Here is a 16052-nt window from a genome sequence, read left to right as displayed (position 1 = left end):
CTGTCTGTCTTTCTCTAGGTCTCTTTCTCTGTCTTTTTCTCTCTCTCACTGCCTGCCTGTCTCTGTGTCTTTCTCCCAGTCTTGTGCTTTCGCTTACTCTATTTCTCCCCTCTGTCCTCGAGCTCTCCTGTTTTCTCCCTTTTGTTTGCATTCTCCTCTCTTACAATCACAGTCTCCTTCTGTGCCTCTCTTTGTATCTGTCTATCTCGTTCTCACCCCTCTCATCCTCTCTCCCCCTCTCCCCAATCTGTTGCCCTCCTTTTGTCTCTGTGATTTCATTCACACTCACATGTGCTCAATTCTTATTGTTTCTTTCCCTCCAGATCTCTCTCTCCCCCTCTCTCTCTCCCCCCTCTCTCCCCCCTCTTTCCCCTCTCTCTCCTCTCTCTCTCCCCTCTCTCTCCTCTCTCTCTCCCCTCTCTCTCCCCTCCCCCCTCTCCCCCTCCCTCTCTCTCTCCCCCTCTCTCTCCCCTCTCTCTCCCCCCTCTCCCCCTCTCTCCCCCCCTCCCCCTCCCCTCTCTCTTCCCCTCTCCCCCTCTCTCTCCCCCTCTTTCCCCCTCTCCCCCTCTCTCCCCCTCTCCCCCCTCTCTCCCCCTCTCTCCCCCTCTCCCCCTCTCTCCCCCTCTCTCCCCCTCCCCTCTCCCCCCTCCCCCCCATCTCTCCCCCCTCCCCTCCCCTCTCTCTATTGCCCTCCCTCTCTTTCAATGAAGCTCCAGCTCTCGTCCAGCACCTCAGAGAGTGATGTTCATACTGGTGACACCTAACTCAGATACACTTGGTTCTGCCTTTTGGCCATGCTGCACGAAGAGGCCATGTGGACACATCACAACTACAACGACACATTTTGGCACATTGATCACCATTGAGTATCATAATGTTTTTTAAAAATTTATTAACATAGTATGTGTATATGTCACCATAAGATTCATTTTCCTGCAAACATTCACAGTAGAACAAAGAAATACAATAGAATCAATGAAAAACTACACACAAAGACAGACAAGTAACCGATCTAGAAAAGAAGACAAACTGTGCTAATGTAAAAATAACATAATGATGATAATAATAATAATGAAACCCGGTGGAAAAGCAGAAATCTGTCATGCTGTTACATTGACTACCAAAAAGCATTTGATTCTGTTCCACACTCATGGTCAATAGATGTTCTTCATATATATAAACTACACCCAATACTTGTAAGATTCCTGTATCATCTGATGGAGCGTTGGGTGATTACAGTACACCAATCTATTAACAACCAAAAAAGTACAGCCACCATTCTCAAAGTAAACCAAGACATTTTTCTCCAAGTCCACTATGGTTCTGTCTAGCTTTAAACACGCTCTCTAATTTACTAAAACGAATGAGAATAGGGTATAAAATCAGAGACAGCCAAATGAATTATATCCTGACAAGCCTTCTCGAGATTCCTTCATCTGTAAAGCTAAAGCAATTAATTTAAGAAATAGGCTTATTCTCTAAAGATATAAGCATGAACTTTGGACAAGGAACTGTGAGTACAGAACATTAAACTGATACAGAAAGATACAACAGAGCAAGTAGAACAGACAGCAGAGCAGCCGGATACAATACAATGAATATGAAATATATGTATCTGGGATATCAACGAGCAAAGAAAATAGATCATAGTGTGATAAAGGGAAAACTTTCGATAGAATTTACTTAAAAGCTTGAGAAAATCTGTCAGATAGAGCTCAGCAGTAAAAATATACCAAAGACAATAAACACTTTTCCTATACCCATATTAATGTATTCTTTTGGGATGATATCTTGCTCCGAAACCGATCTGGAAAGTTTACAAAGAAAAACGAGAACTAAAATGACAAATGTACACTCAAATGTACTTAGATTAACAATACCTAGGACAGAAGGGGGTAGAGGAACAACAGACATTAAAAATTTACACAACACTCAGATAAAACTTTTAAAGATACGCAGTATTTCCATCAACAAAATCAGGATTCAACACTTCACACCAGCACGTGCAATTCTGATAAGTACACACCACTAAAATTAAATGAAAACATAACCCAGAAAAATGAAGAAATTATCACTACAGAAGGAAAAGTGAACCAATGGAAGAGCATGGCCCCCCATAGAACACATCCCCGTGATCTGAGCAGAATACATGTCGACAAGGGAGCGTCGAAAGCCTGGCTCAGAGTTGGAGACCTCTTCCCAGAAATAGAGGGGTTCATTGTGGCTATAGAGGCATCCGTTAGTCTTGCGAGACCATGGATCTGCGCCTAGAAAGTCTTCACTCTCCAGGGCGCAGGCAAAGTTGTATGGAAGACCAGCAAGTTGCCCATGCTGCAAGTCTCCCCTCTCCACGACACCGATGTTGTCCAAGGGAAGGGCATTAGGACCCATACAGCTTGACACCGGTGTCGTCACAGAGCAATGTGTGATTAAGTGCCTTGCTCAAGGACACTACACGTTGCCTCGGCTGGGGCTGAAACTCATGACCTTCAGATCGCTAGTCCAATGCCTTAACCACTTGGCCACGTGGCTATAGAGGACCAGGTGGTTAATACAAAAAAGATCAAAATTACATAATAAAAGACTGACAAATTCAAGATGATAAATGCAGAAAATACCAAGAGAAACAAAAAACAACCAAATACGGTGCAGGATCCTGCAGCGGTTTAACTCAATCTGATTACTTACACAGGCACAATCAAGAGGCAAACATCATTCTCCAAAATCTTGCTTTAAAATACAAGCTCATAAGAGAAATCATACCTTACTGTAAATACAAGCCAGATCCAGTTTTAGAGTCAGAGTCCCACAGATTATGTTACAACTGATCCATTATTACAGATGTAATACTACACGATAAACAAGCAAGAACAACTTAATAGATCTAGCCATTCCAAACACACACAACATACAGAAATCAATCAGTGAAAAGCACCAGAAATATGTTGATTGAAAGAGGAAATTGAAAGACTATGGAACACGAACAGGGGTATACATTGTCCCAATAGTAATATCTACAACTGGTATCTTTCCAAAGGCACTACACAATAGCATTAAACAATTAGGGCTACACAGCATTATTTATGTAAATCTTCAGGAAGCCACAATACTAAACACCACTAGAATAGTCCAAAAGTTCCTAGCATTTGAGAAATGAAAACAACAGGAATTCTGCAGATGCTGGAAATTCAAGCAACACACATCAAAGTTGCTGGTGAATGCAGCAGGCCAGGCAGCATCTCTAGGAAGAGGTACAGTCGACGTTTCAGGCCGAGTTAGTCCTGACGAAGGGTCTCGGCCTGAAACGTCGACTGTACCTCTTCCTAGAGATGCTGCCTGGCCTGCTGCGTTCACCAGCAACTTTGATGTGTGCTATTTGAGAAATGAGCGTGCTTGGCTATGCCTGTAGCTCAGGTTTTACCAGCTTGAGCTGAGAAAAAATAAAAATACAATGATGAAAATAATACTGAGAAAATGAGCTGTAGAGTCCTTGAAAGTGAGTCCATAGTTGTGTTCAGTGATCGGTTCCGTGTTGAGGTGAGTGAAGTTTAGAAGTTTAGAAGCCTGATGGTTGAAGGGTAGTACCTGTTCCTGAACCTGGTGGTGTGGGACCTAAGGCTCCTCTACCTCCTTCATGATGGCAGCAGTGAGAAAAGAGTGTGGCCTGGATGGTGGTAGCCCCTGATGATGGATGCTGCTTCCTTGTGGCAGCATTTCTTGTAGATGGGCTTAACGATGGGGAGTGTTTTCCTGTGATGGACTGGGTTGCATCCACCACTTTTTGTAAGCTTTTTCCAGCCTTGGGCATTGGTGTTTCCATACCAAACCATGATACAACTAGTCAGGATATTCTCCACTGTGCATCTATAGAATTTTGTCAAAGTTTTAGATGACATGCTAGACTACCCTTGGTCAGTAATGGTATCCTGGTCAATCATGCTCCACCTTTCCCTTTTAATTGTTGTTTCTTTCTCTCTTCAGGATTTTCCCATGTTTGCCAATATGGCCAAGGACATTTCTCCAGCCTGGACTAGAGGGCCACAGTCATCTACTGCTGGAATATTACACTCCGACACAGAGGATACCGGGATAACGGAGAATACGGCATTGTCAGGCGAGGAAATCCCAGCTGAGGAGGCCTCGCTGGAGCCAGATGACGAGGTGCCCTACCCAGACCTGGCTCCAGTAGTCTTCTTCTGCATCAGGCAGACCACCCGCCCTCGTTGTTGGTGCATTAAGGTAGTGTGTAACCCATATCCTTTACTGCTGAGTTACTTGGACGCAGAACAGTAACTCATGTACGAATGCTTGTAACGAACAGTTTCGACATTTGATGTACTTTATGGTGTCAACCTATCCAAACATTTTTGAGTGAAAGACATTTGGAGCAATGGTAACGAAGAACCGGATGGTTGAAGTTCCTGGTAACATGTTTGCTGATTCATGTCCTTGCTGCTGAATGGCGCTTTGACTTGATTGTGGAGGTTGGAGAATTGAGAAGATGCCAGCAGCTCCTCTGGGAGTGACGGAACAAAGTTTGTAGGGTGTTTGTGGCTTTGTAGAAGAAAAGTTGGGGTTTCAGTGGTGGTATCTGGAGTTCAGTACTGAGGAGCCAAATGTAATTGATGATGATGGGAAGCTTCTTGTTGAATGCATCTTCTTTTTATCATCCAGGACTAAAACTCTTGGAGTACCATGGCTTACTAGAGGGTTACACCGTTGATGAAATCCTTCAGTTAGACCATTTTCAGAAGACTTTAATTACTTACTGCCTGCTACGCCTGATAACGGTTAGGACAGCAATGAAAGTTCTCCACCTGTCTGTCTTTGGCCACTCGGATGTAGAATGATTCTTCATTGCTGTTCCCATGATAATTTTGTTTTGCCAACCAGAGTTGTTCCTCCAAGTGGACCATAACCTTGTTGTAGGGTCTGAAGGCAGGTCTTTATGCTTTGTCTCTTGGTAGGGTCACCATGCCAAACAGGTCAAAGGGTAGAGGCCGGACTAAGAGTGGTCCACCGGTCCTCCTGGTCCAGGGTTTCAGCTCAGGGCTAACAACCCTGACTGGTAAAAACAAAATTATTATGGAAACAGCAATGGAGAATCCTATTACATCTGTGCGCAACGGTATTCCTGAGTCTCCACCCGGGAATTGCATGACTGACAGGAGTGAAAACCGAGCTGCCGACACAAAGAAGGAAGTCCTGAACATGAGCAGAGATGGAGAACCTTCATTGCTGCCCTAAACACCGGCAGTGTAACTGGCAGTAGATAAATAGACAGACTTGTTAGTCCTGAACTGACCCCTTGAACCTGGAAGACTAGTAGACCACTCTTAGTCTGGCCTCTACCCTTTGACCTGTTTGGCATGGGTGGCCCTACCAAGAGCCAAAGCATAAAACCCTGACTCCAGCCAACATAGCGGTCCTGGTCATTGAGGCATGCAAGCCTTTAAACCATGACAAGGTAGTCGTCTCTTGAAGGTTTTCGGAAGACTTACTTGGTCTTATCTAGCTGCATATGTACCATGAACAGAAGGCCTAATTTGGTGGTCAATCTTTGAATGTACAGTTCTTCTCTGGATGTGTGCGCAAGGTGACTGGACTTGATAGGGGTCTATTTTTATTCTGGGGGGCAATCCAATTGGATGGGTGGTCATTTTCAGCAGCTTTTGGAGCTCCTCACATCTTCCCGTTGTACCATTGCCCCACGAGGCACAGTTCCATAGTGGTTCTAAGTTCCGGACCATTCATTCAGAGATGTGAGTCACAACCAAAGCAGTAATGAAGTTCAATGAATTAAATAAGTTGGGGGTTTAAAATAAAACACTTAATCAAACTAACAATAACCATGAAATGCTGTCTAGTTCACAGAATGGGGAAAAATAACCTGCTATTCTTGATGTTTTAAGGGTGCAATCACTCGAGTCGAGTATGATGTTCTCCTAGGGGGTTGTCTATTGATGGATCCTCAGGAGGCTGTAGAGGCTGATTTGGGGTCCGTGTATTCTCTTGCAGCATTGGTAAGAGTAAGTGGTGGCTGCGGTTAGAGGCTGGGTCTTTTGGTTGTTCAGTTTTTCTCTGCGGCACAACGGCGGTCGTTCTCTTGTAGCACGGCTCCCTCTTGAACAGACCTCCTCCGGGCGTATCTATCGAGTGCCACGTCGTCCCAGTTTTTCAATGTCACATTGAATTTCTTCAGGCTGATTTTGATGTTATCTTTGAAGCATTTCCCTCGCCATCCGCTGATCTTCCTTCAACTGGGAGTAGAGGATCTAGTCTATATGAGACGCCAGCCCCAGTGATGTAGTTGAACCCCTTCTCAGTTCAGGGGTGAATAGAAGTGGGTGGTAAGCGCTGACATTGCTTCTGACATCAGTATTGATTGAATTAATTTAAAAATCTCTAGACCCATATACTGCATAGAAGTTGGGATTGCTAAACTCAATGTAATCAAAATTCACTCCATCAGATATATCCAAACATTTTAATGAAGGCTGAATTGAACTGAAATTAATTGAATTGAATTGAATACAGGGAGTAAAAATTTTACGTTACGTTTCCGTCTAAATGTGCAATGTGCAATTTATAGTAATTTACAATAAATAGTATGTACAACAGGACAGTAACAAGATGGTTAAATATGAAGTCAGTATAACATAGAAATACAGTAGCGTCAGCATGGGTTAATCAGTCTGATGGCCTGGTGGAAGAAGCTGTCCCGGAGCCTGTTGGCCCTGGCTTTTATGCTGCAGTATCATTTCCAGGATGGTAACAGCTGGAACAGTTTGTGGTTGGGGTGACTCGGGTCCCTAATGATCCTTTGGGCCCTTTTTACACACCTGTCTTTGTAAAGGTCCAGAATAGTTCACAACTACAGATGCGCTGGGCTGTCCGCACCACTCTCTGGAGTGTCCTGAGATTGAGGGGAGTACAGTTTCCATACCAGGCAGTGATGCAGCCAGTCAGGATGCTGTCAATTGTGCCCCTTTTAGGATTTTAGTTCTTAGGATTTGGGGGCCCATACCAAACTTCTTCAACTGTCTGAGGTGAAAGAGGCGCTGTTGTGCCTTTTTCAACACACAGCCGATATGTACAGACTGTGTGAGATCCTTGGTGACGTTTATGCCCAGGAACATAAAGCTGTTCACCCTTTCAACCCCAGATCCATTGATGTCAATAGGGGTTAGCCCGTCTCCATTTCTCCTGTAGTCCAGAACCAGCTCCTTTGTTTTTGTGACATTGAGGGAGAGGTTGTTTTCTTGACACCACTGTGTCAGGGTGATGACTTGCTGTCTGTAAACTGCCTCATTATTATTTGAGATTAGGTCAATCAGTGTAGTGTTGTCAGCAAAGTTCATCCTATAACATAATAATTAAGAGCAGAACTAGCTTCCCTACCCTTTGTCATCTTCCTATCCTTCGTCCTATTATCCCGCAGATCTCCATAAGTCTTGACTCCTGTAGTATCCAGAAATCTATTGATCCCCACTTTGAATTAGCTTCCACAGCATTCAGCGGTAGAGAACTTCAATCTGTCCGATCACCTTTTTGACCTGTGTTGCTATTTTGAGTGGGTACTGTATTGTGTCGCTGGTTCCCCCTGCTCCTCTACATGTACTTAACTCATTTTCTGAGATGCTTGTGGTCTGTGTCCTCCTGCCATCAACTCTCACAGGTTTGAATTGAAATTAATTTCCCAATTATATGCCCTTCTACACATTTATTATATGCATGTGGCCAAGTGATTAAGGCATTGGACTAGTGACCTGAAGGTCGTGAGTTCGAGCCCCAGCCGAGGCAACATGTGTTGTGTCCTTGAGCAAGCCACTTAATCACACATTGCTCTGCGACGACACTGGTGCCAAGCTGTATGGGTGTTAATGCCCTTCCCTTGGACAACATCGGTGTTATGGGGAGGGGAGACTTGCAGCATGTGCAACTGCTGGTCTTCCATACAACCTTGCCCAGGCCTGCGCCCTGGAGAGTGAAGACTTTCCAGGCGCAGATCCAGGGTCTCGCAAGACTAACGGATGCCTTAATATATTTTTTCATGACAGATGAATTAGTTATTTTGAGAAGCAAGTTACCTTCACACTTCATGCAGGTTAGGATTACGTTGTTTCTAGGCAGTGAACCTCTGAGATAAAACCACTGCCTGGCAGGTTTGAGCACAATGCAACCATTCTCTTTGCCTTTGGGCTCTGGGGTATGGTGCGGAGCAAATGTATGTGTCTTACTGACCGCAAAGAGGAATTTCTCAAAAATGCTCCTGCTTCACCAGTGGCCTTTGGCAAAGGGCATTCATTGAAGTGGAAGGTTGGGCCATCTGATATATGCATGGTCCAATGGGTCTGGACCCACATCCGTTATATCTCGACAGAGTTGGGTCTTGGCCCATCGGAACATGAACGTCTCTTGGCCACCTTCTCAGATAACCCAGCACTCCACCCCACTTAAGGACCTTTTAATCAAAGTTCAAAGTAAATTTATTATCAAAGTACGTATATGTCACCATATGTAACACTGGGATTCATTTTCTTGCAGGCATACTCAATAAATCCGTAATAGAATAATAACCATAATAGAATCAATGGAAGATCACACCAGCTTTGTGTTCAACCAGCATGCAAAAGAAAACAAACTGTGCAAATACAAAAAGAAAATAATAATAAATAAATAAATAAGCAGTAAATATTGAAGACGTGAGATGAAGAGTCCTTGAAAGTGAGTGCGTAGGTTGTAGGAACATTTCAATGATGGAGCAAGTGAAGTCGAGTGATGTTATCCCTTCTGGTTCAGGAGCCTGATGGATGAGGGCCCATAACTGTTCCTGAACCTGGTGGTGGAAAGCCTGAATCTGCTGCACCTTCCGGATGGCAGCAGCGAGAAGGGAGCATTACCCGAGTGGTGGGGGCCCTCGATGATGGATGCTGCTCTCCCGCGATGATGCTCTGTGTAGATGTGCTCAATGGTGGGGAGGGCTTTACCCTCGGTGGACTGGCTCGTATCCCCTACTTTTTTGTGGCATTTTCCCACCATGATGGGCTTGGCCAGAAGAGACCAAAAGACGTAGGAGCAGAATTAGGCTATTCGGCCCATCGGGTCTGCTCTGACCCATTATCCCTCTCAACTCCATTCCCCTGCCTTCTCTTCCTGCAACCTTTGACCCTTCACTAAAACCTCCTTAAAGTCTATAAAATAAACCCTATTCTTTGACGGACCAAGAAACAGTGCCACAGTAACCTTTTAATTGGTGTTTGTGTAGGCCAATGACAAGGCTTCTTCAAACAGACAAGTGAATGGCTTCAATAACTCGTTTTTCTCAAAGACGTAAAATGAGGCTATTTGGTCCATTGAGACTATGCTAGCTCTCAGAGCAAAACCATCTATTGCATCTCATTTATTTTGCTGTAACCTCACGTGTCATCAACTGCCCCCTTTTACCAATACAAAGGACCATATGCAATGGCGAATTAATCTTAATGGCGCAATGCAAGAGTACCAAGATACGTAAAGAAACAAGACTTTGAAAGATTAAAACAAAATTGTGTTCCATCTAAATAACACTTAGCAATCTCTACTTTATGACTAGACAATTTCCATCTGAGTATTTAGTTAGAGGTGAGCTCGCTTGCTCGATACAATTCTCCTCGCTGTGAATGATGCCCAAGCAGGTTGGCTGTGCTGCACGAACACCAATCAAACACTAATGTGACGCTGTTCATTTTAATACTTTTTGTTGTGTCTTCGTTAATATTCATTAGCTTCCTGATTAATATGCATAGGTTTGGGCTCACGCCTGGCAAATATTCATGAGAGGCAGGGAAGCGCAGTGAAAGCAGCCTATCCTGGAGAAATCAGGGAGTAACTTGTGACTTGAAGCAGGAAGGTGGGAAGAGGTGATGGGCCTGTTTGTAATCTGTGAAAGCCACCTTGCGAAGGGAGAGAAAAGGTGGTGTATGTTTACGAACGTCAGTTCTAATGTGACAGAAGTGCTTCCTTCTTCTTGTGTGGGACAGAAAGTAACTTACTTCTGCTCTGGTTTTGTGAGTTCTGAGGAAGCTTTTGAGGCCAGTGTGTGATCTGCAGACTCTTAAACAGAATGGGCTGTTGGTAGCTGACTGGGTGGTTAAAGTTCAAAGTAAATTTACTATCAAAGTATGTTTATTTATTTAATATTTATGGCGATACAGTGCGGAATAGACCCTTCTGGTTTTCCGAGTCCCGCCATCCAGCAATCCCCCGATTTAGTCCCAGCCTAATCCTAGGACAATTTACAATGACCAATTAACCTACCAACCAGTATGTCTTTGGACTGTGGGAGGAAACTGGAGCACCCGGAGGAAACCCACGCAGTCATAGGGAGATCGTACAAACTCTTTACAGGCAGCATTTGGAATTGAACTCAGGTCACTGGCACTGTAAATTGAGTGTAGTACGACCCTGAGATTCATTGTCTGCCAGGCATTCATGGTAGAACAAAGAAATACTGTAGAATATATGAAAAGCTACACTTAAGACTGACAAACAGCCAATGAGAAAGACAGACTGTGCATATTTTTTTAAAAAACTATTTATTTACTTATTTAGTTATTAAGGTACAGTGTGGAATAGGCCCTTCTGGCCCTTTGAGCCACACCTACTAACCGGAACGTCTTTGGACTGTGGGAGGAAACCAGAGCGCCCGGAGGAAACCTACACGCTCATGGGGAGGACGTACAAACTTCTTACAGGGAACGGCAGGAATTAACCTGGGTTGCTGGTACTGTAAAGCATTATGCTAACCACTATGCTACTGTATCACCATATACTACCCTGAAGTTCATTTTCTTGCAGGCATTCACAGTGGATACAAAGAGATACAATAGAATCAATGAAACAAAAACTACACACAAAGACTGACAAACAACCAATGTGCAAAATAAGGCAAGATATGTAAATAGAAAAATAACTAAGTAAACAAAGAGTGCTGAGAACGTGAGTTGTAGAGCCCTTGAAAGTGAATCCATTGGTTGTGGAATCAGTTCAGAGTTGAGGTGAGTGAAGTTAAACACACTGGTTCAGGAGCCTGATGGTTGAAGGGTAATAACTGTTCCTGAACTTGGTGGTGTGAGATGTAAGGCTCCTGTATCTCCTTCTTGATGATAGCAGTGAGAAGAGAGCATGGCCTGGATGGTGGGGGTCCTTGAAGATGGAAGTTGCTTTTTTGTGACAGGGCTCAATGGTGGCAAAAGCTAGGCACCTGCTCAGGTGTTTTCTTTCTTCCTCTGTTCACATTAGACCTCTGTGTATCCCCAATATATAGACTTGACGCTCTCAGTACCACCCCAAACACTTCATTTCCACTCCAGGCAGCTGTAATCAGAGATTCCCAGGAGTCGGTCGGAAATCGAGCATTTCCAAAGCAAGAATATTGTCAGAGAGCTTCGAAAAGGCAGGGTAAGGTCTTTATGAAAGAAGCAGAGAGTTGGTAACATTTCGGCAGTGAAATCTGAGCTTAGTCCTTGGTCTTGCATGCTGTGCTGCAGTCTAATCCTTCCCAAATCCCATTATTGGATCCCAGCCATCCATTGGGAGACGTTGCCAGGCTGCCTTTGTGCCAGTTAGCTATGTACTGACAGATCCTGGGGTCCAAACCATTTCAAAGCCGGTAAACAAAGCATAAAGAATTCATGACGAGGCCACCCTCAGGGTGAAGGAGCAACAACTCATATTCTGTCTAGGTAGCCTCCAACCTGATGGCATGAACATCGATTTCTTTTGGTATTTCTTTTTCTGCCCCTTTCCTCTTCTTCTATTACCCACTCTGGCCTTTTACCTCTTCTCTTCACCTCCCCCGGCATTTCTTCTTCTTCCCTTTCTCCTGTGGTCTACTTTCCTCCCCATATCAGATTCCTTCTTCTCCAGCCCTTGACCTTTCCCCCCCACCTGGCTTCACCTATCACCTTCTAGCTTGTACTTCTTCCCCTTATTCTGGCATCTTTCCCCCTTCCTTCCCTGTCCTGATGAAGGGTCTCGGCCCGAAACGTCGACTGTTTATTTATTTCCATGCATGCTGCCTGGCCTGCTAAGTTCCTCCAGCATTTTGCGTGTGTTGCTCTGGATTTCCAGCATCTGCAGGATCTCGTGTGTTTATGAGGGATTCTCGGATGATTTGTGCGCATTGACTCAATGATCTAGAAGGAAGTTTGTTGGCCTGTGGAAGAGCGGTAAATCACGCAATCGGGTTCGCAAAACTTGCTGGGATGAAACGATTGGAACCTTTGAATTAAAAGTGACGGTGGTGTGATCTTTGAATTTCTGTCATCATTTTCCTCATCCCAGGAGTCCTCAAAGCTCCACCAAGTTGATGAAGTAACACTGAAGTGGAACATAGAACAGTACAGCACAGGAACGCACCCTTCTGTGCATGGCGTTGTGACAAACTAGATTAGTAGTAACTAAACATCCCTTCTATCTACACAATATCCAAATCCCACTATTCTCTCATATTCACCTGCCTAATAGCCTCTGAAATGTCTCCAACCTCTCCACCATCACTACCGACCCTAGCAGTTCATTCTGGGACTCACTATTCCCTGTGTAGGTAAAATCTTGCCCTGCACATCTCCCTTATCTGCTCTCACCTTAAATACACACCCTCTAGTGTTAGATATTTAGACACTGGAAAAATAACTGTCCCTCTGACAGTGAGGCACTCCCTCAGTACCGTCCCTCTGACAGTGAGACACTCCCTCAGTACTGTCCCTCTGACAGTGTGATACTCCCTCAGTACTGTCCCTCTGACAGTGAGACCCTCCCTCAGTACTGTCCCTCTGACAGTGAGGCACTCCCTCAGTACCGTCCTTCTGACAGTGAGACACTCCCTCAGTACTGTCCCTCTGACAGTGTGACACTCCCTCGGTACCCTCCCTCTGACAGTGAGACACTCCCTCAGTACTGTCTCTCTGACAGTGTGACACTCCCTCAGTACTGTCTCTCTGACAGTGTGACACTCCCTCAGTACTGTCTCTCTGACAGTGAGACACTCCCTCAGTACTGCCAATAGTTCAGTGCTTTCTCAATATTCCACTGAGGCATTGACCTGGATTTTCTTCAAATATTTGTTTTTGCTCTCGGAAAAATCCAATTCTCCCACTATTTTCCCCGTCACCTATGCTCTCTCACAAATAGTCATAAACATCCCACCCTCAACCCGACAGCTCCCACCCCGCGCCGAGCTAACAACCTGCATGCCTTTGGGATTCATGCAGAAAGTGAAACAGCCAGAAGCAAATCAAGCGGTTGGCAGGGGAACGTGCACAATCCACACAGCCATGTGTTTGGAGGTGTGCGCCTGTGTCTGACTGCACCTTGTTCTCATCCAGTGGGTAAGAATGTTGTCTATTGCGTGAGAGAGAGTGTGTGCTCGTCTCGAGCAGTGTGTTCAGACACAGTGCTCTGTTGTCAGGAGGAATGGTGTTTCTGAATAAAATCTCTTTTCGTCATTTCTTTGGCAAGCAGTCATGGCAATAATGCTGTCCGCATTGGCATCCATCATTACTTAGTGGAACTGTCGCCATGCTGAATATCATCCTACAGCTGTGTTTCCTCACTTGCTAGCAAGACGTTGGGGTGTGATGAATCTGCCTGGGGCTGCCCTGCACGTCACTCTGAAAGTTACCTCGGTGCACAGACCAAGAGAGGTCCCAACTCCTGTCTGATTTCCCTTGGATCCATTCTTCCTGTTGGTGTGGTCTGAGGGGGAGATTCCAATGTGGGCAAGGAATCTTACGTGCAGCCTCCCATAATTGAACAGTGTGTGGTGTCCAGGAGGTGGAAGGTTAGGTTGGAGCCACATTAATTTAATGAGCCTTGCTTACTATTTAATTGGTATATTCCACAAGGAGCTGATGGAGTAACATGTTTGCTCTGTGTGTGTGTGTGTGTGTGTGTGTGTGTGCATTGTGTCCACATTTCCATGAAATCATACCTGTACATACAGCACTGTATAAAAAGATCAGGTGATCAGGAGCATATATATATAGCTGGAGTGCCTAAGACTTGAGCAGTTTCTGAGATACTCAGACCACCCCATCTGGCACCAACAACCATTCTACAGTCAAAGTCACTTAGATCACATTTCTTCCCCATTTTGATGTTTAGTCCAAACAACAACTGAACCTCTTGGTCATGTCTACATGCTTTTCAGCATTGCGTCGCTGCCACATGATTAGCTGATTAAATGTTTGTATTAACTAAGAGGCCTAATAGAGTGGCCACAAAGTGTAGTTATGCCTGTTTGTGTGTAGATATGGGTGATCTCTGCTACTTTGGTGGCAAGCCAGTGTGTGTGTGCCTTCAAGTACCTGTAAATTTTTAAGATTTGTGCATGCATGTGAAACACCCTGGTTTCCTTGCCTGCGTAAATCTAGGGAGGGCACACTCAAGTCCCCCCAACCTCATGAGATAGAGACAGCTCAATCCCACCCCAAACCCCAGCTCGTGTGGCTGCTGTATAATTTGCCACCCTGTTACAAATTACTGCTGCGAAATAACAGACACAGTACACTGCATACGATTATAGGAATTATATTTATGAATTTTAACTAAAGGTAGAGAATAACAAAAAGAAAAGGGCCCATTCTAATTAAACAGTCAAATGTGCACAAGTTGGAGCTCATCGTGAACTTCCTTATCACTCACGCGCTGGGCCCTCGGTCAACGTGAAAACACACACCACCTTCTGAACGTTTCTAGCAATCCAACTAGAACAAACAGGTCTCCCACCAGATCATTTGCTACGACCGGTTCTCCCCAGCGTCTTCTCTCTTCATCTCCTCTCAAAACAAAAGCGCCAAGCCCAACCTTAGCGTCACAAAATACTCTGCAGATGCTGGGGTCAAAGCAACACTCACAACACGCTGGAGGAACTCAGCAGGTCGGGCAGCATCCGTGGAAACCATCAGTCGACGTTTCAGGCCAGAACCCTTTGTCAGGACTGTAGAGGGAAGGGGCAGAGGCCCTATAAAGAAGGTGGGGGGAGGGTGGGAAGGAGAAGGCTGGTAGGTTCCAGGTGAGAAACCAGTAAGGGGAAAGATAAAGGGGTGGGGGAGAGGAAGCAGGGAGGTGATAGGCAGGAAAGGTGAAGAAGGAATAGGGGAAAACACAATGGGTAGTAGAAGGAGGCGGAACCATGAGGGAGGTGATAGGCAGCTGGGGGAGGGGGCAGAGTGACATAGGGATAGAGGAAGGGAGGGGGAGGGAATTACCAGAAGTTGGAGAATTCTATGTTCATACCAAGGGGCTGGAGACTACCCAGACGGTATATGAGGTGTTGCTCCTCCAACCTGAGCTTAGCCTCATCATGGCAGTAGAGGAGGCCATGTATGGACATATCTGAATGGGAGTGGGAAGCAGAGTTGAAGTGGGTGGCTACTGGGAGATCCTGTCTGTTTTGGCGGACGGAGTGGAGGTGCTCAACGAAGCAGTACCCCAATCTGCGTCGGGTTTCACCGATGTAGAGGAGGACACACCGGGAGCACCGGATGCAATAGATGACCCCAACAGACTCACAAGTGAAGTGTTGCCTCACTTGGAAGGACTGTTTGGGGCTCTGAATGGTGGCAAGGGAGGAGGTGTAGGGTCAGGTGTAGCACTTGCGCTTACAGGGATAAGTGCCGGGTGGGAGATTATATTAACCAACCTTAGTGTCCCTCACCAGAGAAACCTCCCCTCAATTCAACCATCCTAATGGATGGCACACATTTCTCCTCATCTCTTATCTTCAACAGTAACCCAAACAAGCTGAAAACAGAACAGACTGCTCTTACAGAGCTGCGAAAATGAAATACATACAGCATAACAGTAAAAATGTGAACCTGGGATTACACATGTGTGCACATCTCTGCACGTGAACGAACGTGTGTGTGTCTATATGCATGTTAAGTATGTGCTTGAGTGAGTATTTCTGTGTAAGACCCCATGCATGTGTGTTTGCAAGAATTGATATGTCAAAGTCAATTCATTATCAAATTTCATATATGTCACCATATACTACCTTAAGGTTC

The 16052-nt window shown here is 45.1% G+C and overlaps 1 protein-coding gene across 1 annotated transcript in view; it reads left to right on the top strand.

The window, feature by feature from the left end:
• LOC134354396 (voltage-dependent T-type calcium channel subunit alpha-1I-like) overlaps positions 1–16052 on the top strand; it is an 843079-nt gene that overhangs the window by 14620 nt on the left and 812407 nt on the right. Inside the window, exon 2 of the mRNA XM_063063387.1 lies at positions 3982–4253. Coding sequence (XP_062919457.1) covers positions 3991–4253 — 263 coding nt within the window. The 5' untranslated portion in view covers positions 3982–3990. The remainder of the gene's footprint in view (positions 1–3981; positions 4254–16052) is intronic.

This window comes from Mobula hypostoma, chromosome 11 (assembly GCF_963921235.1).
Source record: "Mobula hypostoma chromosome 11, sMobHyp1.1, whole genome shotgun sequence".
In the NCBI taxonomy this organism is placed as follows: Eukaryota; Metazoa; Chordata; class Chondrichthyes; order Myliobatiformes; family Myliobatidae; genus Mobula; species Mobula hypostoma.
Note: the sequence above shows the minus strand (reverse complement) of the source record. Positions and strands in the feature narration are given on the sequence as shown.